Here is a 22,255-nt window from a genome sequence, read left to right as displayed (position 1 = left end):
CAGGACATTCTGACACTGCACTCCCAGGGTTCTGTAGTGCTGGCTGGAAGATTCTGGGAGGCAAGTTTCCCCACTGCCTTGGGAAGACTTGGACATCTTGACTGGACCAGCAGCTGTATTGCCACTGTCTGATTACTCAGCTTGGGGAGGCCTGGTTCCAGGGCACCATTCCCGTCCCAGGTTGGTGCCTGGAATGGTTCAGTGCTTGGGCTTGGGAGTAAGCAGACCTGAACTGGGATGCTAACTCTGCCTGGCACCAGCTGGCTGACTAGGGTCATGGTTGTACTTCCCTGTTTCCCTGTCTCCCTCTCCATGAAGTAAGAATGAGAATGATCTGTGTTCCATAGAGTTGTAAAAATTGACACAGATGATGCATAGAGAGCCTGTTGGCCATTGCTTAGTGGGGTCATGGTGATGATAGTGGTGATGATGGTGGTGATGATGGTGATGGTGGTGATGATGGTGTTGGTGATGGTAGTGATGGTGGTGGTGGTGATGGTGGTGGTGATGATGGTGATGATGTTGGTGATGGTGGTGATGGTGTTGGTGTTGGTGATGGTGATGATGATGGTGTTGGTGATGACGATGATGGTGGTGATGATGGTGTTAGCGATGGTGGTGTTGATGGTGTTGATGGTCGTGGTGGTGAGGGTAATGGTGGTGATGGTGGTGTGATGATGGTTTTGGTTATGGTTATGGTGATGGTGGTGGTGGTGGTAATGGTGGAGGTGGTGGTGATGGTAGTGGTGGTGATGATGATCATGTTGGTGGTGAGGACAATGGTGGTGATATTGATGATGGTGATGGTGGTGGTGATGATGCTAGTGTTTGTGATGGTGTTGGTGGTGATGGTGGAGGTGGTGGTGGTGATGGTGGTAGTGATGATGATGGTGGTGATGGTGGAGGTAGTGATAATGATAATGGTGGTGGTGATCATGGCGGTGGCGGTGATGATGGAGATGGTGTTGATGATGGTGGTGATGGTAGAGGTGGTGATAATGATAATGATGGTGGTGGTGATGGTGATGACAGAGAATGGACTGGGGTAGCAGCCCCTGGGGATGACACAGCTGGACCAGTGCATGCTCAGCCATCCACCAGAGTGCCTCCCCATCTACAACATGTTGCTTCTATTTTTTTTTTTTTTTGAGATGGAGTCTTGCTGTCACTGAGGCTGGAGTGCAGTGGCACAATTGTGGCTCACTGCAACCTCTGCCTCCTGGGTTCAAGCGATTCTTCTGTCTCAGCCTCCCGAGTAGTTGGGGCTACAGGTGTACGCCATCACGCCTGGCTGATTTTTGTGTTTTTAGTAGAGATGGGGTTTCACCATGTTGGCCAGGCTGGTCTCCAACTCCTGACCTCAGATAATCCACTCGCCTCGGCCTCCCAAAGTGCTGGGATTACAGGCATGAGACACGGCGCCTGGCAGCCCATCATGTTGCTTCTTAACAAGAGCCTCCTGAAGCAGGCTGGAGGAGGGCTGAGCTTTATAGAGGGAAAAACTGAGGCTCTAAGAGGCTGCTGGAGTCAGGAATGGGGGTCTGTGTTCCAGACACAGCAGGCTTCTGCTCCTATCCCTGTTCCTGGAGGCCGGCCCAATTGCCACACTGCTGCTTGGTGGGCCACTCAGGGGAAGGAGCATCAGGGTTAGGCCCTGGGAGCACCTAGAGGAAGGGGACTCAGGAACATGGAGGCAGCTCAGACTCTGGCACCTGATGGACCTGAGTTTGAATTCACCAATGCTGTCACCTAAAGCAAGTCCTTTAGTCTCTGTGAGGCTCCATTTGCAGACAGATTGGAGCCCAGGGAGGCCCAGCTGCCAGTCCCTCAGGGCTTCCAGCCATGGGCACACAGGCATCTGGGATAGGAGCTGGGCCACAGACACAGGAAAGAGAGATTTCTGGACTGGACTTGGGGGCTTTGGGAGTGGGGAGTGGGTCAGAGAGTAGTGGCCTGGGAAGCTGCTAAGGAACAGGTTAGAGGGAGATGGTCTGGGTGGTCACTGGGAACAGGTCAGAGGGTGGAGGCTGTGTGGTCACTGGGAGCAGGTCCGAGGGTGGAGGCTGGGTGGTCACTGGAAGCAGGTCTGAGGGTGGAGGCTGGGTGGTCACTGGAACAGGTCAGAGGGTGGAAGCTGGGTGGTCACTGGGAGCAGGTCAGAGGGTGGAGGCTGGGTGGTCACTGGAAGCAGGTCTGAGGGTGGAGGCTGGGTGGTCACTGGAACAGGTCAGAGGGTGGAGGCTGAGTGGTCGCTGGAAGCAGATCAGAGGGTGGAGGCTGGGTGACCGCTGGAGAGAGAGTTGAGGGTGGTGGCCTTAGGGGTGTGGTTTCTGGGAGCCCCACAGTGAGGGGAGAGGTGTGAGAACAGAGGGTAGCACAGTGTGGTGGCATTAAACAGGCCACGAGAGGCAACAAGCAAGTCAGCACAAGCGACATAGTCCAGAGACAGGAAAGGGGTGGTTTTGTGCAGTCCCGGAGTCTGGGGGCGCCCTTTCCGCCTGTGTGGTTTCAGGAAGGACTTCAGCAATGCTGGGGCAAGGGTTGCGGGGTGTGCCACTGTGGTCGATGCAAGGCCAGGTGCTTTACCGCGAGAATCAATCTCAATCCACCCCCTTCTCCCTGTCTTCACCAGCAGCCAAGGGCAGGCCAGCCCACTTCCTCCTGGCCCTTCCTGTTCCACCCCTGCCCCTTCATCCGCTCTCCCTTCAGCCCCTAGAGAGATGGCTTAGAAACAGAGCAGAGCACACCACTCCCCTGCCTAAAACCCACTTGTGGCTTCTATTGAACTTGGGATAAAACCCAGGCTCTTCCGTGTTCTTCCCTAGGGCCCTGCTGAACTCTTCGGTTTCATCCGCCTCCCTGCCCCAGGCTAGGCCTCACTTCTGTTCCTTAAATACGCTGAGCGGGCCCCATTCTCCTGGCCTTCGCACGTGCTGTTCCTCCTATGCTCTTCCAGCAGATCAGTCAGGGCTGCTGCCTTCTGATTCTTGGTTTTCACTTAAACATCTCTTCCTTTAGAGAGGGCAAGATGATTGTCTCCACTCCCACCTTTCCCCCTTGTTTGTTTATTTCCCAGCACTTTTTATTCACTTAGTCAACAAATATTGATTGAGCACTAGTATGTTCCAGGCACCATTCCAGGTGCTGGGGATACAGCAGTGAGGGGATACACCTCCCTTACAGGCTTCTCTTAGGATGGGGAGACACCAAATCGTGGAGATATAAAGACATAAATTATGCACTGTGTTTGATGGTGATAAGAGTTGTGGAAAAGAAGAGAGAAATTAACCGATAGGTGTGTCTCTCTCCTCTGTGGAAGTGTGGGCTGAATGGGGGCTGGTGCCGAGACCGGCTCGTGCCCCAGCATAGCCCAAAGCCTACACATAGGAGGTGCTCACTGGACAAATGAATCAGTAGGGCCTGGTAGAACAGGGCCTGGGGGGAAGGAGAAGGTGACCCAGTGAGAGAGAAGAGCGGGAGCAGGGCCTAGGACCTGAGGAGGTCCAGTCTGGCCAGAGCAAATGGCCAGGGGAGGGAGTGGTGGGCTCCGAGGCTGGCACGGTGGTGGGCAGAGCTGGAGCCACCCTAGGGAGGGTGTGTTTCAGCCCAGGAGGTTGACACGTGGCAGGCCAAGGTGCCTGGGAGCTTATGTAAGGCCCGTGGCTGTTTTTCTGGAATCAAGAGCAAAGCCTTGAGCTCAGGAGAAAACTCTGCCTCCCTGACCAGCCAGGGGAAGTGGCAGGAGGTGCCAACTCCCGCCCGTTGCCCCCGGGAGCCAGAGAAATGTCCAAATGCATCAGCTCCGGGTGGCTTGGTCGACAGCCCAGCAGCAACTGGGTGGGCACCAGGGATGTGGGTCCCATCTCTCAATGCCACGGCCCAGACTGGCCCTGTAGGGGTTCTAGGGTCCCAGGGACCTTAGTGGACAAAGTTTTAGGGGTGGGTGCCCTTTGGGGTGAGGTGGTGAAGGGCAGGACCTGGGAGTGGGGCTGTCCGTCCCATCTTGCCATTGCCTGCTTGTGGAGGCCCTCGGCCAGCGAGGGCACCGTCAGTTGTCGTGAAGCCTGCCTGGGGGTCTGGTGCTGGGATTCTGGCCTCTGAACACCACCTGGTGCTTCACTTGGCTGGGTGCGTAGCCTTGACAAGCCACTTTGTTCTCTTGGCCTCAGTTTCTTCACCTGCCAAATGGGCATAACAGTCCTCCTGAGGTGGTTGTGAGCATCAGATGAGGCCACAGGGAGTGGAAGTGCCCTGAGTTGGAGTCGGAGCCAGCGAGATGATTTGCAACACCTAGAACAAAATGAAAATGTGGGACCTCTTGATAAGAAATTAAGAATTTCATGTTGGTGACAGCAGAATTCTAAAGCAAGTTCAGGGCCCTTCTGAGCACGAGGCCCTGTGCAGCTGCCTGGGCCACAGACCCAGGAAGTGGGCTCTGAACAGAATTATCTTTTTGTGACGGAGTCTCGCTCTGTCGCCCAGGCCGGAGTGCAGTGGTGTGATCTCGGCTCACTGCAACCTCCACCTCCTCGGTTCAAGCGATTCTCATGCCTCGGCCTCCTGAGTAGCTGGGATTAGAGCGTGCGCTAGCACGCCCAGCTAATTTTTGCATTTTTAGTACAGATGAGGTCTCACTATGTTGGCCAGGTTGGTCTCAAACTCCTGACCTCAGGTGATCCACCCACCTTGGCCTTCCAAAGTGCTGGGATTACAGGTGTGAACCACGTGGCTGGCCTTTGACTGGAATTCTATTTCTGCTGTTACTCTGCTACATGTGTGTCCTGTCTCTTTTCTGGACCTCAGTTTCTTCATCTGTAAGGCAAGGAGGTTGGGCTCTAAGATTCCTGGGTTCTCAACCTTGTAAGGAAGTGGCTAGGAGGTCCCTGGGTCAAGGATTCAGCTGCAGGTCTCAGCTCAGGGGTCACTTCCTCAGGGAAGCCGACTGTGATTCCCTCCTGGCTTGCCAGGGTTCCCCCAGTCTCTGATTCTGCAGCACCCCAACTTTGCCTTTGTAACCTGAATTGTCCTGGCAATCATGTCTGTCTTTACAATCACCTTTTTTTTCTTGTAAGTTTTCTTTACCTTTAATGGTGCAATAAATACATAGCTCTAGTCTTGTAAAAAAGTTAACCTACCTACCTACCTTCCTTCCTTCCTTCCTTCCCTCCTTCCCTCCTTCCCTCCTTCCCTCCTCCCTCCCTCCCTCCCTCCCTCCCTCCCTCCCTCCCTCCCCCCTCCTTCCCTCCCTCCCCTCCTTCCCTCCCCTCCCCACCTTCCCTCCCTCCCTCCCTCCCCTCCTTCCCTCCCTCCCTCCTTCCCTCCTCCTCCCTCCCTCCCTCCCTCCCTCCCTCCCTCCTTCCCTCCCTCCCTCCCTCCCTCCCTCCCCTCCTTCCCTCCCTCCCTCCCTCCCCTCCTTCCCTCCCTCCCTCCCTCCCTCCCCTCCTTCCCTCTCTCCCCTCCCCTCCTTCCCTCTCTCCCCTCCCCTCCTTCCCTCCCTCCCCTCCCCTCCCTCCCCTCCCTTCCCCTCCCTCCCTCCCTCCTTCCTTCCTTCCCTCCCTCTCTCCCTCCCTTCTTTCTTTTTTGATTTTCTATATTACTTAAACATTTTTTCTCTTAAATAATGAAAGATTTCAAATACAGGAAATTGCCAATAGACAAAAAAAGAGTTAATATCACAATTATATTCTAAGAAGGCTTTATTCTCCCTACTATCTTCTATTTGCCAAAACTGAGGCTCAGCCAGGGTGAGCAGACTTGCCCCACGATCACCCAGCTTGAAAGTGGATTCCAATGTGGGTGCAGCTGGGCCCTCGGCTGTTTCGTAATCCTCACCCCAGAGTGAGGGTGAGGGGCCTGTGGGGCTCAGGTGGGCTGTCAGAGCCGCATCTGTCCACTTATTGGTGGAGAGGCAGGTTGGGGAGCAAGTACCAGGCCTGTCCCCACCACGTGCCACCCTCTCTGTCTTCCCCAGGGCTCCCAGCTCAGCGTGGACATGGCTGAGAGCGCCTCCCCGCCCTCATCTGCAGCAGCCCCGGCTACTGAGCCGGGAGTCACCGTGGAGCAGCCTGGGCCCCAGAGCCCCCCATCCTCCCCACCAGGCCTGGAGGAGCCCCTGGATGGAGCTGATCCTCATGTCCCACACCCAGACCTGGCGCCCGTTGCCTTCTTCTGCCTGCGACAGACCACAAGCCCCCGGAACTGGTGTATCAAGATGGTGTGCAACCCATATCCTCTGCAGCCTTGACTGATCGGGGCCCTGCAGGGGCTGAAGGGTGGGGGGCTGGGATCGAGCCCTGCTGCTCACACCTTGCTCCGGCTGGGAGACCTGAGGTCTGTGGTGAGGCCACTGGGCCTTGGTGGTGAGTGAGCTCAGAGGGTGGGTCTGGGGAGACCTCAAATGGATGAGGACCTGGTGTTCTGCTGATGTGAAGGTTCTGGAAGTTGCTGGTGGCTGTGAGGTCAGTCCAGTGGCTCACTGGCTCAGAGGGTCCTTGAGTGTGGGCCCCGGACCTGTGCTGGGCTGGGACTGCAGATCAGTCAGACTCTGGAGCCACCTGATGGTCTGTGACCATACAGGGGATGGGAGCCGTGATCAGGAACCGTGAGCGTGGGCAGCAGGGCAGCCGATCCCAACACACAGGGCAGGACTCATTGTCCTTGCTGTGCCTCCAAGTAGCCTCTTCCCAGGCTTCCTGCCTCTGCTTGCTGCCTCCAGTGGGCTCATGTTCCCCCTGCTTGAGACTGTCATGATTTGCTGTGGCCCCGGAGGTGCAGAGCAAAGTCCTAAACCAGGCCATCAGGGCCTGCGTGTCCCACCCAGCCTCACTTCCCACCACTTGGCTTCCCCCCGTGCTCTTCTGAGCCTCAGGGTCTTCTCACTGGCTCTTCCCTCTGTCTGAAAAGCTTTTCCCTTCCCCCTGGACCTGGCCAAATCCTTTGCTACATCCTTAAAATCCCAGCTTAAGCATCACCTCCTCAGGGAAACCCTCTGGGATTCCTCCTCTGCTTCGTATTTAACTGTCACATCTAACTGTGGAATTCTGGATCTAACATTTGCCTCCCCTGGGGTACTGTCAGATGACCAAGGTGGGGACCCTGGCACCCAGCACAGTGCCTGGCACATCGTGGGTGCTCTGGCAGTGTTTGCTGGGTATACATGGGCAATGCCAGAGCTGACTCCTCAATAAGGAAGGGCATTGGTTGGGTAGAGAGGGCAGTGGGAGGCAGGAGGAGGGCATGGCAGGAGCGAAGGCTGGAGAAGGGAGTTGTTGCAGGCAGTGTTGGAGCCCTGAGGGGCAGAGAGGAGTGAGGTGAGGCTGTAGGTGCGGTGGGAGCCCCGCAGGGCCTTGGAGACTGCATGAGGGACGGGACTGTGTTTCAAGGGCAGGATTTGAAGCAGGGGCTGGAGAGGTCTATGCTCTGGAAGGACTGTGTGGCACTGGATTGCAAGGTTAAGCTGGGGGCCAGGGACCCAAGCCATGGTGGCCTTGTGGTTTGAGGGGCCCACCAAACAATGCTCAGAAACGAGGTTCTGGTGCTTATGGCCACACAGGGCAGGGCGTGGGGAGCTGCTGGGTCAGGTGCAGGCATGCGTCCTGCCCTGGAGTCCAGGGATGCCAGATACAGGCTGGGATGTTGAGACTGGCTGCAGGACTGCTGGGATCCCCTTCTGTAGGGGGCTGAGGTGATGGTGGGCCCTGGATCCCCCTAACTTTTGGAAACCAGAGGGTCTCTGCTGGAGTGGGAGGCAGAACTGGGTGTTCCTTGCTGGGTGGGGACTAAGAGCCTCCCTGCTCCTTCTGGGGGATGACTCACAGGGTCTCAGGCATGGTGAGAGGGTCTGCTCGGTAATTAGTTCACCCAGCACTCATGACGTCTGCCCTGGGACACCGAGGACAAAGAGGCAGAGCTGATCTGTCCCAGAGAGTGCCCGGGGAAGAAGGAAGCAGGGACCACTCATGTGGCTAGTTTTTTTTTTTTTTTAGATGGAGTCTCACTCTGTCACCCAGGCTGGAGTGCAGTGGCGCAATCTCGGCTCACTGCAACCTCCGCCTCCCAGGTTCAAGCAATTCTCCTGCCTCAGCCTCCCGAGTAGCTGGGACTATAGGTGCCCACCACCATGCCCTACTAATTTTTGTATTTTTAGTAGAGATGGGGTTTCACCATATCGGCCAGGCTGGTCTCGAACTCCTGACTCGTGATCCGCCCGCCTCGGCCTTCTGAAGTGCTGAGATTACAGGCGTGAGGCACCGTGCCTGGCCTACATGGCTAGTTTTAATACAAAGCACTGGGGAAACCTCGGGGGCTTGTGGCATGCGAACAGAGGAGTGCCAGGCCTGAGAAGGGGGTGACCACAGAAGTTTTGGGCCTTTAGGAAGAAAAAGACTGGCAGGAGGACCAAGGGGACAATGTCACAATGTCTCAGGGGCCTTTCCTGGGTGAGATGAGAAGAGTTGATTCTGGCTCTGTCACTTGAGTGCTGTGTGACCATGAGTAAGTCACTTTGCCTCTTTGAGCCTTAGGGGGTCTGGATGGGCAGTACTGCTCTGGGCTGGAGGCAGGGGCATGGCTCAGATGACTTGGCCTGGGAGTCTGACCCAGCTGTGTCTCTGATGGGCTGTGGCTGGACTGGCTGGGCTGCTGCCCAAGTGTCACGGAGAGGCCCCCAGTTGGGGTTGGTCGAGTCCTGTCTGCTGTGTTTGTGACCCTGGGCAGTCTCCTCTCTCTCAGCCTCAGCACCTCCACCTAAAAAGGAGGGGCCGGACGAGTAACCCCTTCCAGCCCTGAGAGCCCGGGGTGTTAGCCACACACGCCATGGGGGATGCCTTGACCTCAGACACCCTGATGACCACTGAGTGAGCCAGCCCCCTGGGAACCCACCCTGTTTTCCACATTTCTGGCCTGTTAGGCAAGCAGAGTCCTTGGGCCCCCTGTCTCCTTGGTTTTCACCACCCGTCTTGCCTCCACCCTCAGGGCATGTGGGTCGTGGCCTGGGGTTGGAGACAGCAGTGGGGCTGGCTCAGGAGGGAGAGGAGTACTGGTTTCGGGAATAGCTGGGCCTGCCTCTTGTCTGTCTTGGAGAGAGCCCTGGGTTCAAGCGGTGGGGCAGAAAGCAGCCCCCCTCCATCAGGAGGGACTTTTCAGTCCCAGGAACTGTACAGAGTGAGGACTCTCCTGGCACCCCCGTGGTCAGGGCTGTGGAGGCTGGGCTGGGATGGAGGTGATTCAGGTCTCAGCCTTAACTGGTGTGATACGGACTCTCTTCAGGCCTGAGATTTGGTGACTCAAAAGCACAGCAACTTCAAAGGCGTCAGCTCTGGGACACTCAGACTCAAAACTTCTGTGACAGTCTAAGGGTTCAAAGTTAAGATTTAAGGCTCAGCGACACTGAAATTCTAAGCTTCTGTCATTCAAAGGCTACAAAATTCTGTGTTTCAAAGAGTGTGTGTGGCCGGGCGCAGGTGGCTCAAGCCTGTAATCCCAGCACTTTGGGAGGCCGAGACGGGCGGATCACGAGGTCAGGAGATGGAGACCATCCTGGCTAACACGGTGAAACCCCGTCTCTACTAAAAATACAAAAAACTAGCCGGGCGAGGTGGCGGGCGCCTGTCGTCCCAGCTACTCGGGAGGCTGAGGCAGGAGAATGGCGTAAACCCAGGAGGGGGAGCTTGCAGTGAGCTGAGATCTGGCCACTGCACTCCAGCCTGGGCGACAGGGCGAGACTCTGTCTCAAAAAAAAAAAAGAGTGTGAGCCTAAGACTTCGTCGCTGTGATGCTGTGTACCTAGGAGTTGGAGGATTCTGGACCCGGTGACTGCAGCCGCTGCTGGCCTGAGATTTCATAGCTGAATAGGGTCAGGCGGGAGAGAAGCCAAGGAGGGTTCCACAAACAGAGACCCAAGAGACTTGGCTGTCCACAGGGGGCCCTGGAGCAGGGACTCAGTCATGGGGTGCTCAGGGTAGGCTTTAGGGCCTTGGGATGGGGTGTGGGGGGGGGCGGGGGGGCTGAAGGCTCTAGGATTCTTTCCTGGCCGGAAACTTCACTCCCTCCTGTGCTCCATGGGAGGAGCCTGGGGCAGTGCTTCAGCTTGCACTCCTCAATGGGACACCATTGGCATTTGGGGCTTGACAGTGCTTTGTAGTTCTGTCTATCTCGCATATTCAATAGTAGTAGTGTCCTTCAATCATTGTGACTACCACAAATGACCTTTTGCATGTCTAGACCCTGAAGAGGGTAACTCTCTTCCCCACTGAGAATCCAAAGGGATGGTGGATGTGTAGCATGAGGGTCTGGGTGGTGGGAGCTGCTCTCATGCTGGCCAGGCACAGGAAGGGGAGGGCAGCATGGGAGGGTTCCCCAGACAGCCTGTCCTGAGCTCATGTACCTGGTATTGAGGGGCCCTGGCCCAGAGCCAGCTGCCCTTTGAAGCCTGGTGCTCCCTGACTCAGCTCCTCTTCCAGCCTGGAGCTAGGCCCTGAGTCACTGCCTGACTCACCGGAGAGCCAGCAGGCTGCTGGGACCCTCATGGAACTTGCGAGCTGGGGTGGGAAAGGGCCACTTACCCAAATGTCAGCACTGCTCCCTGCCTGGCCTGGGCCGTGGGCATGGGCTGTCAGCTGGGGGTGCAGCTGCAAGCCCTCTGGGTTTGAAATGTCAGGGGGTAGATTGTGCTACTTGAATCACGGGAAGCTGGTATGTGGCACCGTGGAATGTGCTGGGCACGTGAATCACACAGACCTGGAGACTGGTTCTGTCTCTTGCTGTGTGACCATGGGTCAGTTTCTTAACATTTCCGAGCCCCAGTTTCCCCACCTGTCAAACACGGGTGGTCATACCCACTCCACAGGGTTGATTGCACTGAGGACAGAGCAGGGCAATGTGACAGTAGACCTCTGGGGACTGGAAAAGCCGCCATATGTGTGGTTATCACTCTGATAACCTGTGCCTGAGCCCCTGAACAGGGCCCTCACGTACTGCTGAGTCGACACTCTGCTTGCTGTAGATTCAATTAGACGTTGGGGACAGGTCTTTAGATAGAACATAACACCTTCAGAGGATATTTTTTCCAAGGAACATCAGATCCAATCTCTGTTACTTAGGTGAATTTGAGCTTGTTCTGCTGCTAGTGGCCATGCCCCCATCAGTGCAGACATTGCTAATTGAGCCCGGCATTCTCCAGCAGGGCACCTCTGGCAGCATGGGGAACCATCAGCCTGAAACCTATTATTTTCCACCCTAGATTAGACTTTCAGAGCCTTTCTTTCCTTTTTTTATTTTTATTTTTTCTGAAACGGAGTCTCTCTCTGTCACCCAGGCTGTAATGCAGTGGCATGATCTTGGCTCACTACAACCTCTGCCTCCTGGGTTCAAGTGATTCTCCCGCCTCAGCCTCCTGAGTAGCTGGGATTACAGAAGTGCACCACCACGCCTGGCTAATTTTTGTATTTTTAATAAGAGATGGGGTCTCACCATGTTAGCCAGGCTGGTCTTGAACTCCTGACCTCAAGTGATCTGCCTGCCTTGGCCTCCCAAAGTGCTGGGATTACAGGCGTGAGCCAACGTGCCCAGCCTTCAGAGCCTTTCTTAGGAGCATAACTGGCTGCATGTGAGTGAAGCGCCAGGTTGAGTTGCGCTCACTTCCCTTTCCCCCTCCCTGAGCCTTAGTTTTCTCATCTCTTTAATGGGATGATTAAAGATGTTTAGTGATGATTCCTGTAAAGCACCCAGCAGTGTGTCCGGCACAGAAATGTGCAGGGATGAGAGTTGATGCTGATTGCTGAAAGCATTTTGTCTGTATTATCAGCTTTAATCCTCATAACCACCCATGGGGGTAGGGGCTCTCATATTCCCATTTTACAGATGAGGAAAGTGAAGCTCAAATAGGTTGAGTCAGTTTTATCCAGGGTTGCACAGCCAGGCTGTGGAGGAGCTGGCATGAAGAGCCCGATTTCTGTGCCTCCTCAGTCCTGGCTTTTATTCAGGACAACATTGCCACCTGCAGAGTCTGGAGAAACACCAGGTTCTCCACACTCCACCAGGGCAGAGAGGAGTTTCCAGGTTCTAGGCAGTGGGGCAGGGGTCCCGCTGCCTCTCTGTAGCCTCCCTGAAGCCAACCCCTTGGGAAGTCTGCAGCCCCCTGCCCTCCTGGCATGCTCCCGGGCTGGGCCTCCTGCACGCCAGCCAGTGCTGAGCCAGCGCTTCTGCTGTGGTGGGAAGCAGTGATGCATGGTGGGGAAGCCAGTCGGCTGTGAAGGCCGCCTCTCTGCTCAGGGAAGGGGAGGGTGCCAGCCTGGCGGGAGGCAGGAGAGGCCAGCTGCTCAATAACCCTGGACGAGTTACCCCACCCTTTGTGCCCTTGTCTCCCTGTCTGGGGTGGGGAAAGTCAGGTACCAGGTCTGGAAGGGGCCATCCAGGGTACCCATTTCCCCACCGCCCTCCTCGTGGGTGGGCCCCCGCCTCTGTGCCTTTGTGGTCCTGGTTCTCTCCTGACCCCGTCTTGCCCCTCTGCCGACTTCTGTCTGCTTCTACTCCCCTGTCTGGCTCCAACTCTCTGCCTGTCAGGGCTAGGGTCTGGATGTCTGTGCTGCTGCTTTTTTTTGAGACTGAGTCTTGCACTGTCACCCAGGCTGGAGTGCAATGGTGCGATCTTGGCTCACTGCAACTTCTGCCTCCCAGTTTCAAGTGATTCTCCTGTCTCAGCCTCCTGAGTAGCTGGGATTACAGGCGCTCACCACCACACCCGGCTAATTTTTGTGTTTTTACTAGAGACAAGGTTTTACCATGTTACCCAGGCTGCTCTCTAACTCCAGACCTCAGGTGATCTGCCCGGCTGAGCCTCATGAAGTGCCGAGATTACAGGCTTGAGCCACCGCGCCCAGCCGATGTCTGTGCTTCTAAGTGGCCGTCTGGTTCCACCCATGCACCTGGTGGAGACCCCTGCCTCTCGCACCCACTGATTTCATCTGGCACTGGGCAAGAAGAGGGCAGGGTACCCAGTCTCCTCATGGCCCCTCGGATCCCAGTCTTGTGCTGTTCATGACGAGGGTTGAGGCTGTCGAAGGAGGGAATGGCTCGTGTTCATCCACTGTTCTCCCAGTCATTAGTACATCCACCAAGCCTTTCCTGAGTGTGAGCTGTGAGCCCAGCCTGTGCAGAGCACAGCTCTGGCCTTTTTGTACAGGAGGAAAACTGCTCTGGCTGTGCAGCCAGGAGACCCGTTGAGAAGCGCCTGTGGGATGATGGCGAGAAATGATGGTGGGCCAGGGTGCCAGCTGAGGGCCTGGAGAGGGGACCTGGTGCAGCTCTGGCTCCTTTAGGGTTGGTGTTAGGAGGCGGGGACTCAGAGGTGACCCCAGGGTCTGTGGCTTGGTTGCCAAGTGAAGGAAGATCTGCTCCTGGCTTATTAGACCAGTGGCCTTGGCCAAGTCCCTTGCCCTTGCTGAGCCTCTGTGTGCTCATCTGTGAAATGGGGGCCACAGCGACCTCCAGTTGGGGATATTGAGGGGGGTCCAATGAGAGTTCTGGGGCAAGCATGGACAAACTGCTGAGTGGCAGCTGTGTGTACACTGGAGCTGACGGTGGCCCTGGCAGGGTCCTGAGCCTGCAATGGGCTGAGATGCCCAGGGCTCGGCCAGGGTGGGAGATTGTTGGCTCCTGGAGGTGGGAGGGCAGGAAGATGGGGAGGGGGGCCTGGAGAGCTGTAAATGTGTTGGGAAAGGAATGGTGCCATCTCTGCAGAAGACTCCCTCCCATTGCCTGCTGTCCCTACCCTGGTCACTTAGCCCCTGCCCCTGTCTCTGAGCAGGCCACCTCTCAGTTCTGCTCCAGACAGGGCTTCAGGTCTCTGGGACTCTCTGGGAGCTCTGGACTATTAGGAATTCCTCCCTTAATGTAATCTCCGTCCCCCCTGCCCCCAGCCCTTTCTGGTGGGGCCACTGGGAGCGTCTGGGGTTGGGTTCTTCCGTCTCTTCCTGTCTACACAGGCAGCTCCCGGGACCTTGCCCATGTGACCTCTGGTACTACCCTCCCTCCCCGTCCCCTGCACTGCAGAGAGCACTGGGCCAGGCGCCCAAAGCTGTGTGACGTTGGCAGTCACCTCTCCCCTGGGCCGCACCCCTCCTCCCTACCTTGCCTTCCTCCTTCGGGGTTTGTCCGCTGTCAAGTGCTATGTACCCAGAGGGGCTGCTGTCCCTGCCCTGCTCCACTGCTACCTGCCTCTCTTCATTTGTGTGCTGATTCTTTCCTCACTCCCTGTAGCCCCCGGGAATCGGCTAACTGAGCCTGGACTCGAGGTCTCCACCATCTGCCTGTTATCCTCCAGCCCTATTCTTCCCATTCTTTCCCTTGGGGTCCAGTGCTCTGTTCTGAAGCCCCAGCCAGCTGCTGAGGCTTCCCAACCTTTCCCCTCCCCTGCCTTTGCTCCTGCTGGGCACCACCTGTGATGCCCTTCCCCATTGCCGTGGTTCTGAACCCCACCAGCCTCACAAACCCAACTTCCAGGTACCATCGGCAGGAAGTCTTCCCTTTTCCTTGCCAGCCTCCTCAGCCCTGCGTGGGTCCTGCCCTTCTGTCCTCCCAGTAGTTGTTTGCTGCTAGCTTTGTCCCCAGCACCGGACTGTGACACCTGGAAGACAGGGCCTAAGCCTCTGACTTTACCATGCCTCCGATGCCCAGCACAAGCCTGGTGCGCTCAGGCTGGTCAGGCACTCTCCAGTTCACAGAGCTCTTCCCCACCTGCCGTGACCCATCAGACTCTCCCAACACCTCCTAAGAGGGTACAGGCATCACTGGAAGTGGCAACATATGTCTGAGTGCCAACTCCCCACCCACAGCTGGGGAGACTGAGGCCCAGGAAGGGAGCATGCCGTGCCCAGGGCCACACACTGAGTCGTCAGCAAAGCCAGAGCAGGCAAGCCCAGGACCCAGACTCTCAGGCAAGAGCCATCCCTACCCCAGCCTGCTCATGGCTGGGTGTACCCGTCTGTTTGCATTGCTGTGTAAGAATACCTGAGGGTGGGTAGTTTATAAAGAAGACAGCTTTATTTGGCTCACGGTTCTGCAGACTGTACAATAAGCGTGGTACCAGCATCTGTTTCTGGTCAGGACCTCAGGAAGCTTTTACTCCTGGTGGAAGGGGAAGGGGGAATAGGCGTGTTGCATGGAGAGAGAGGGAGTGGTGCTAGGTTCTTTCAAGCTCTTTTTTTGTTTTTTTTTTTTTTTGAGACAGAGTTTCGCTCTTGTCACCCAGGCTGGAGTGCAAAGGTGCGATCTCCGCTCATTGCAACCTCTGCCTTCCAGGTTCAAGCGATTCTCCTGTCTCAGCCTCCTGACTTGCTGGCATTATAGGCACCTGCCACCATGCCCGGCTAATTTTTTTGTATTTTTAGTAGAGACAGGGTTTTGCCATGTTGGCCAGGATGGTCTGGAACTTCTGGCCTCAGGTGATCCACCAGCCTCGGCCTCCCAAAGTGCTGGGATTACAGGCGTGAGCCTCGATGCCCAGCCTGTTTTAAGCTCTTTTAAGCAACCAACTCTTACGTGAACTAATAGAGAACTCACTTGTTACCCAGGGGAGGACACTGAGCCCCTCAGGAGGGATCCACCTCATGACCCAAACACCTCCCTCCAGACCCCACCTCCAACACTGGGGATCACGTTTCAACAGGAGATTTGGAGGAGACACACATCAAGCCATATCGCTGGGGAAGGGGCTCTTTAGAGGGGAAGGTGTCCCTTCCGCCTTCAGCCCTGGCCTAATGGGCTGTCCAGACGGGTGGCCAGCATTACTGGAAGCAGCAACACATGTCTGGGAAATTGTCCGTTTCCCTCCATCTGCTGTGGAGAAAGTTGTTTTTCTCAGAAATAAAAGTCAGCATCAGGCACCATTCCCAGGGATGCTCAGCAGGGACAGAGCAGAGGCCGCACTTTCACTGACCAGCAGGGCGGGCCCGGCAGGCATTGGAGGAGCCTGACCCCCAGGGCAACCTCAGGTACCCTGGCATGGAGGTTTCTGTGTAAAGAGAGCTGCAAGGCTGTGCCTGATCCAACCTGGGGGCATTGGTGAAGCCTGCCTGGGGGAGGGACTATTCAGCCTGGGTCTTGCTGTATAAATAGGAATTTTCCAGAACAGTTAAGGGATGGTTTTCCAGGCAGAGGGAACAGGGTAGGGCACAGGGAGGGGTTTAGTGCGGATGGAACCGTGTGGGGCAGGGGCTGGATGGCAGGGTGTCAAATGCCAGTTTAGAGCTTACACTTGGTCTTGTGGGCCCTGGGGAGCCACGGATGGGTGTCTAGCAGTGGTGGGACTTGGGCAAATTCACTTATTAGAATGGTGACTCCCAAAGCAAACTGGAGGATGCTGAGGGAAGACTGAGGCCTGGAAACCAGGTAGGAGGCCCCTACAATGGATACCGATGGATGGATTGATCACCCATTCATTTGACTAGTGTTGGAGCCCAGCTATGTGTTGGAGCCCAGCTATGACAGGCCTGTTCAGCCATATCATGTGGGACCACAGTACACCAGGCCTGGGCACCCAGTGGTGACCCTAAGGAGTCCCTAGCCTGATGGAGAAGGCAGAGCCACACCCGAATCACACTCTTGTGAAGGAAAATGGAGTCTAGGCTGGGTAGAGGGACCCTCTGGGGGGCATGGGTGACAGGAAAACAGGGCAGCCCCCTTGTTCTGAGTGGGGATGCCACAGGAGCCTCCTCCCACAAAGAAGGAAGTCTCAGAGCTAGGGCGGGAGATAGCGGGAGGGCAGAAGTGGTGAGGCAGAGAAGTGAGAGGGGGCATGGCCTCCTGGCTGAGGAAGCAGCCTAGTCAAGGGCTCAGAGCTGAGTTTATGTCACCAGGGTTGCTAATAGCCTGGTGTGTGGGCTGGGAGAGGACGTGCATGAGGATGGAAGGACATTTGGGGTCCAGATTCTGGAGGGCAAAGGGGAAGACTGTGAGGGGAGGCACCGGTATGGATGAGGGGACTTCTGTATGCTGGGCCCTGTTCCTCCTCCCGGCAGCTGAGCCGGCCCTGAGTCACCCATTTGACAGATGCAGTCCAAGGAGGCGAAGTGCCTGTCCTGGGCCACCCAGCCTGGCGGGGGCTTGGGTGGGAGACCCGAGGGGATGGGAAGTCTCATAGTTGAAGGAGAACTAGAAAGCAAGTTGGCCAACTGATGAAGGGCCAGCCCCTGCCAAGAAATTGAAGACATGATTGGATTTTTACTGGTCCGTCCTGCCTGGGCTTCTGCCCTGCTGCCTCCCTCAAACTGCCTCATGATCCCATTGAGACACAAATGGCCTCATTTGTTTTCCTTGGAGAGAAATCAATATGTCTTTTTAATCAGCCAGAATGTCTTCTGCTAATCTGTCTCCAGATCTCCTGTAGGACCACCTTTCACGTTTCCATCCTCATCTGCTGAGTGGAGCCATGCTTTGCTCTCTGGTCTCCCTCTTCTTCCCCAAGTTCAAATCCTGACACCAGTGCTTATCCTGCGTGATGCTGAGCAAGTTATTTGGCCTCTCTGAGTGCACTTCCAAGCAGGAGGAGAAGGCTTGGTTGACTGAGATGTGCTGTGCAAATGTGAGGGCTTGTGGTGCTGAGCCGGGGGAAGAGGCTGAGGTGGAGGTGGACAGAGCAGGAGGTGCTGAGGACTGTACCTGGCTTTTCCCAGTGGAGCAGTGGGGGAGGCTCCCAGCCCCACAACCAGGTCACAGTGAAAGGGTGATTGTGGATTGACTCTCCCCAAGGTGCAGTCTGGGCTTCACCAAGTGCAAGCTTGATGACCTCAGGCAAGTAACCCCTCCTCTCTGGGTCTGTTTCCTCATCCATAAAATTGGGGTGGGGTGGGCTATATCAGTGGTTTTCAATCGGGGTGACTTTGCCTGCCAGGGGACACTTAATAATGTCAGGAGATGGTTTTGGTTGTTCCAATGTTGGGAGGGCATGCTACTGGTTTCTAGTGGGTAAAGGCCAAATACCCTACAGTGCATAGGATAGAGTCCCACAACAAAGAATTATTCAGCCACACTCGGTCTGAAAAACCCAGCCCAGGCAGTCTCTGAGATCTCTTGAAGCTCTGAAAGTGTGGAACAGTATGGAGTTGGGGGCCTTGGAGGGAGGGCACCAAGACTGAGAGTGGGGATCTCTGAAGGAGGAGGAGGAGGAGATGGTACAGTCACATAGACTTGGATTTGAACCCTGGAGCTACCATTTACTAAAATGTCACACTCCCAACCACCTTCCTGTACTCCCACCCACCCATCTTCCCCCATACACTCACTCACCCATCTTTACTCAACACCCACTTTTCTTTGCTTCATCCATCCATCCATCCATCCATCCAACTGTCCCTTCATCCATCTAACCATCCATCCAAGCATCCAACTATCCAAGCACCCAACTATCCATCCATCCATCCATCCATCCATCCATCCAACCATCCATTTATCCATCTAACCATCCATTTATCCATCTAACCATCCATCCATCCAAGCATCCATCCATCCAAGCATCCAACTATCCAAGCATCCAACTGTCCATCCGTCCGTCTGTCTGTCTGTCCATCCACCCAAGCATCCAACCATCCAACAATCCATCCAACTGTCTGCCCATCCAACAATCCATCCATTCATCCAACTGTCTGTCCGTCCATCCATCCATCCATGTATCCATCCATCCATCCATCAATCCACTGTCCATCCATTTACCCAACGAACCCTCCAACCACTTCCAATCAATATGTCTTTTTAATCAGCCAGAATGTCTTCTGCTAATCTGTCTCCAGCTCTCCTGTAGGACCACCTTTCACATTTCCATCTTCATCTGCTGAGTGGAGCCATGCTTTGCTCTCTAGTTTCCCTCTTCTTCCCCAATGGATCCATCCATCCATCCATCCATCCACCCATCCACTCACCCATCCACTGTCCATCCATTCACCCATCCAACCCTCCAACCACTCATCCATTCAAGCAACCATACATTAATCTATCCAACCGTCCATCCACCCACCCACCCACCCATTTAGCCATCCATCCATCCATCCCTCCATCCATCCACCCACCCACCCATCCACCCAGCTATTCATCCATTTACCTAGCTTTCCATCTCTTCAGGCATTCATCTGCTTATCCACCCATCCCTCCACTCAACCTTTACATTCATGCATTTATCCACACATCTTCCTAACAATTACCTATTTAATCAACATGGACCCCGCTACCCAAAAACCTATTTACACATCCATTAACCCATCCACTCATCTATCCATTCATTTGTTTGGCAGATGCTTGTTGATTATCCTCCCAAATTTCTCACCCATTCTACCATCTGCTGAATGCCCAGCAAAAACCCATATTGGGCACCATCACTCATCCTTTGTACCACTCACAAGGCCTTTTGTATCTGGCTTATTCTCCTCACCACCTGCTGGACTGTGAGCTCCTTGAAGACAGGTTCCATGTTCCAAGAATGCCTGTTTCTTCCCTAGACCTTGGCCACTGGCCCTGCACATAGTAGGTGTGCAGCACAGCTTTTGATGAGGTGCATCCTGGCAGGCAAGGTTGGAGGTAGAGGTTGTATGGCTTGAAATGAGGCTGGAGGGAGACCAAGAGTGCTGGCACAAAGGGCCTTGTATGCCAAGCCAACGACTTTGGAAAGAAGGCATTGGGGAGCCACAGAAGGCTTTTGGTTTTGAAACGACTGTCTGGCTGCCATGGAGGTGAGGGATGTATCAGAGGATACAAGGCTATAGGAGAAGGCTGTTCAGGAAGGAGAGAATGCAGCCTGCCTGGGGCAATGGGGCATTGAGGAGTGGACAGAGAGGAAAGGTTTAGGTGGTGAAATGGACAGATCTCCGAGATGGATGTGGGGCAAGGGGAAGGGAGGTTCCAGAGAGTTCTAGTCTGGACAACTTCCAGGACTGGTGGTGGGGGTGCATCCTTCATGGAGGTGGGACATGCTGGGGGAGAATTTAGTGGTCTGGGGAGAATATGATACATCCCATCTGGACGCGATGAATCTGAGGTTCCCAGAGACTTCCCAGCACTATGTCTGGGAGGCCTGGTGCTCAGCAGTCAGGGTGCCTGGGACTGGGACAGACTTGGGACCTGTTCAGCTATAGTCATTTAGGCTGTGGAAGTGGGTATGGGGTCAAGGAGAGGATATGGGAGACCAGAGGGCTGGGGCTGGAGGAGCCCAGCATTTAAGCGACAGAACCACAAAGTGGGAGGAAGACCAGTCTAGGGGCTTGTGGTGTCTCCTGAGGAAGAGAGTTTCTAGAGCAGGGGTCTGAACCTGGGGTTCATGAGCTTCTTGCATGGGCAAAAGTTGCATCTTTGTTTTCCCTGACCCCTGACTGAAATTTAGCATTTCTTTCTGTTATGGATGGAGGAAACAAACCACACTGGTATTATTAGCAACTCCTGTGGCTGTCACCCATAGAAATCACCAATATTTCCATGTCACATCATGGTCCTTATAGAGCTCTCAGAATATCATTACAGCCATCACTTTGAGGCAGAGTCACTTAGCATCTAGTCCAGCACCAGAGTTTGCTACTTATTGTGTTGATAAGAAAGAACGTATGTTTCTCTATCAAAAATTTGTTTTAAAAATATTTTGATAACTACTTTAACATAACTGCCTTTGTAGTTCTAGGCTTTTTTTTTTTTTTTTTTTGAGATAGAGTTTCCCTTTTGTCACCCAGGCTGGAGTGCAATGACACAATCTCGGCTCACTGCAACCTCCGCCTCCTGGGTTCAAGCGATTCTCCTGCCTCAGCCTCCCAAGTAACTGGGATTACAGGCATGTGCCACCATGCCCAGATAATTTCTTTGCATTTTAATAGAGACAGGGTTTCACTCTTTTGGTCAGGCTGGTCTCGAACTCCTGAACTCAGGTGATCCGCCCGCCTCGGCCTCCCAAAGTGCTGGGATTACAAGTGTGAGCCACCGGGCCCGGCCTTTTTCTTTTCTTTTTTTTTTTTTTTGAGAGTGAGTCCCCCTCTGTCACCCAGGTTGGAGTGCAGTGGCACTATCTTGGCTCACAGCAGCTTCCGCCTCCTGGGTTTAAACGATTCTCCTGCCTCAGCCTTCCAAGTAGCTGGGATTACAGGTCTGAGCCACCACGCCCAGCTAAATTTTGCATTTAGTAGAGATAGATAGAGTTTCACCATGCTGACCAAGCTGGTCTCGATCTCCTGGCCTCAAGTGATCTTCTCATCTCAGCCTCCCAAAGTGCTGGGTGGGATTATAGGTGTGAGCTACTGTGCCTGACTGTAAACTTTAAAAAAAAAACAAAAAAACTTTTAAAGTTCTTTTTTTTGTTTCTTTTTTAGCAGTGGAGTCTCACTATATTGCCCAGGCTGGCTTTGAACTTCTGGGTTCGAGTGATCCACCAGCCTCAGCCTCGCTAGTAGCTGGGGCTGTAGCTCACGACTGCACCTGGTTTACTAATCCTACACTTCAACATTTAAAAACATGCATTTGGCCTGGCACTGTGACTCACACCCGTAATCCCAGCGCTTTGGGATGCTGAGGTGGGCAGATCATGAGGTCAGGAGATTGAGACTCTCCTGGACAACATGGTGAAACTCTGTCTCTACTAAAAATACAAAAATTAACCAGGCATGGTGGCATGTGCCTGTAATCCCAGCTACTTGAGAGGCTGAGGCAGGAGAATCGCTTGAAGTACGGAGTCAGAAGTTGCAGTGAGCCGACATGGTGCCACTGTACTCCAGTCTGGCGATAGAGTGAGACTCGTTCTCAAAAAAAAAAAAAAAAATGCATTTAAAAACTTTACTCTGGCTGGGTGCTGTGGCTTACACTTGTAATTCCAGCACTTCGGGAGGCTAAGGTGGGTGAATCACTTGAGGTTAGGAGTTCGAGACCAGCCTGGCCAACATATAATGAAACCCTGTCTCTATTAAAAATGCAAAAATTAGCTGGGCGTGGTGGCACACGCCTGTAGTCCCAGCCACTTGGGAAGCTGAGGCAGGTGAATCACTTGAACCTGGGGGGCGGAGGTTGCAGTGAGCTGAGATTGTGTCACCGCAATCCAGCCTGGGTGACAGAATTAGACTCTGTCTCTTTTTTTTTTTTTTTTTTGAGACGGAGTCTCGCTCTGTCGCCCAGGCTGGAGTGCAGTGGCCTGATCTCAGCTCACTGCAAGCTTCGCCTCCCGGGTTGACGCCATTCTCCTGCCTCAGCCTCCCGAGTAGCTGGGACTACAGGCGCCCACCACCTCGCCCGGCTAGTTTTT

General features: G+C 54.7%; 1 protein-coding gene across 1 annotated transcript in view; it reads left to right on the top strand.

Moving 5' to 3' along the window:
- The first annotated feature begins 5,992 nt into the window (after positions 1-5,992).
- CACNA1I (calcium voltage-gated channel subunit alpha1 I) overlaps positions 5,993-22,255 on the top strand; it is a 119,292-nt gene continuing 103,029 nt past the window's right edge. Inside the window, 1 exon segment of the mRNA XM_030914993.1 lies at positions 5,993-6,225. Coding sequence (XP_030770853.1) covers positions 5,993-6,225 — 233 coding nt within the window.

The sequence above is a fragment of the Rhinopithecus roxellana genome, chromosome 13, assembly GCF_007565055.1.
Source record: "Rhinopithecus roxellana isolate Shanxi Qingling chromosome 13, ASM756505v1, whole genome shotgun sequence".
Classification (NCBI taxonomy): Eukaryota; Metazoa; Chordata; class Mammalia; order Primates; family Cercopithecidae; genus Rhinopithecus; species Rhinopithecus roxellana.
This window is presented reverse-complemented; position numbering and strand designations above follow the sequence as displayed.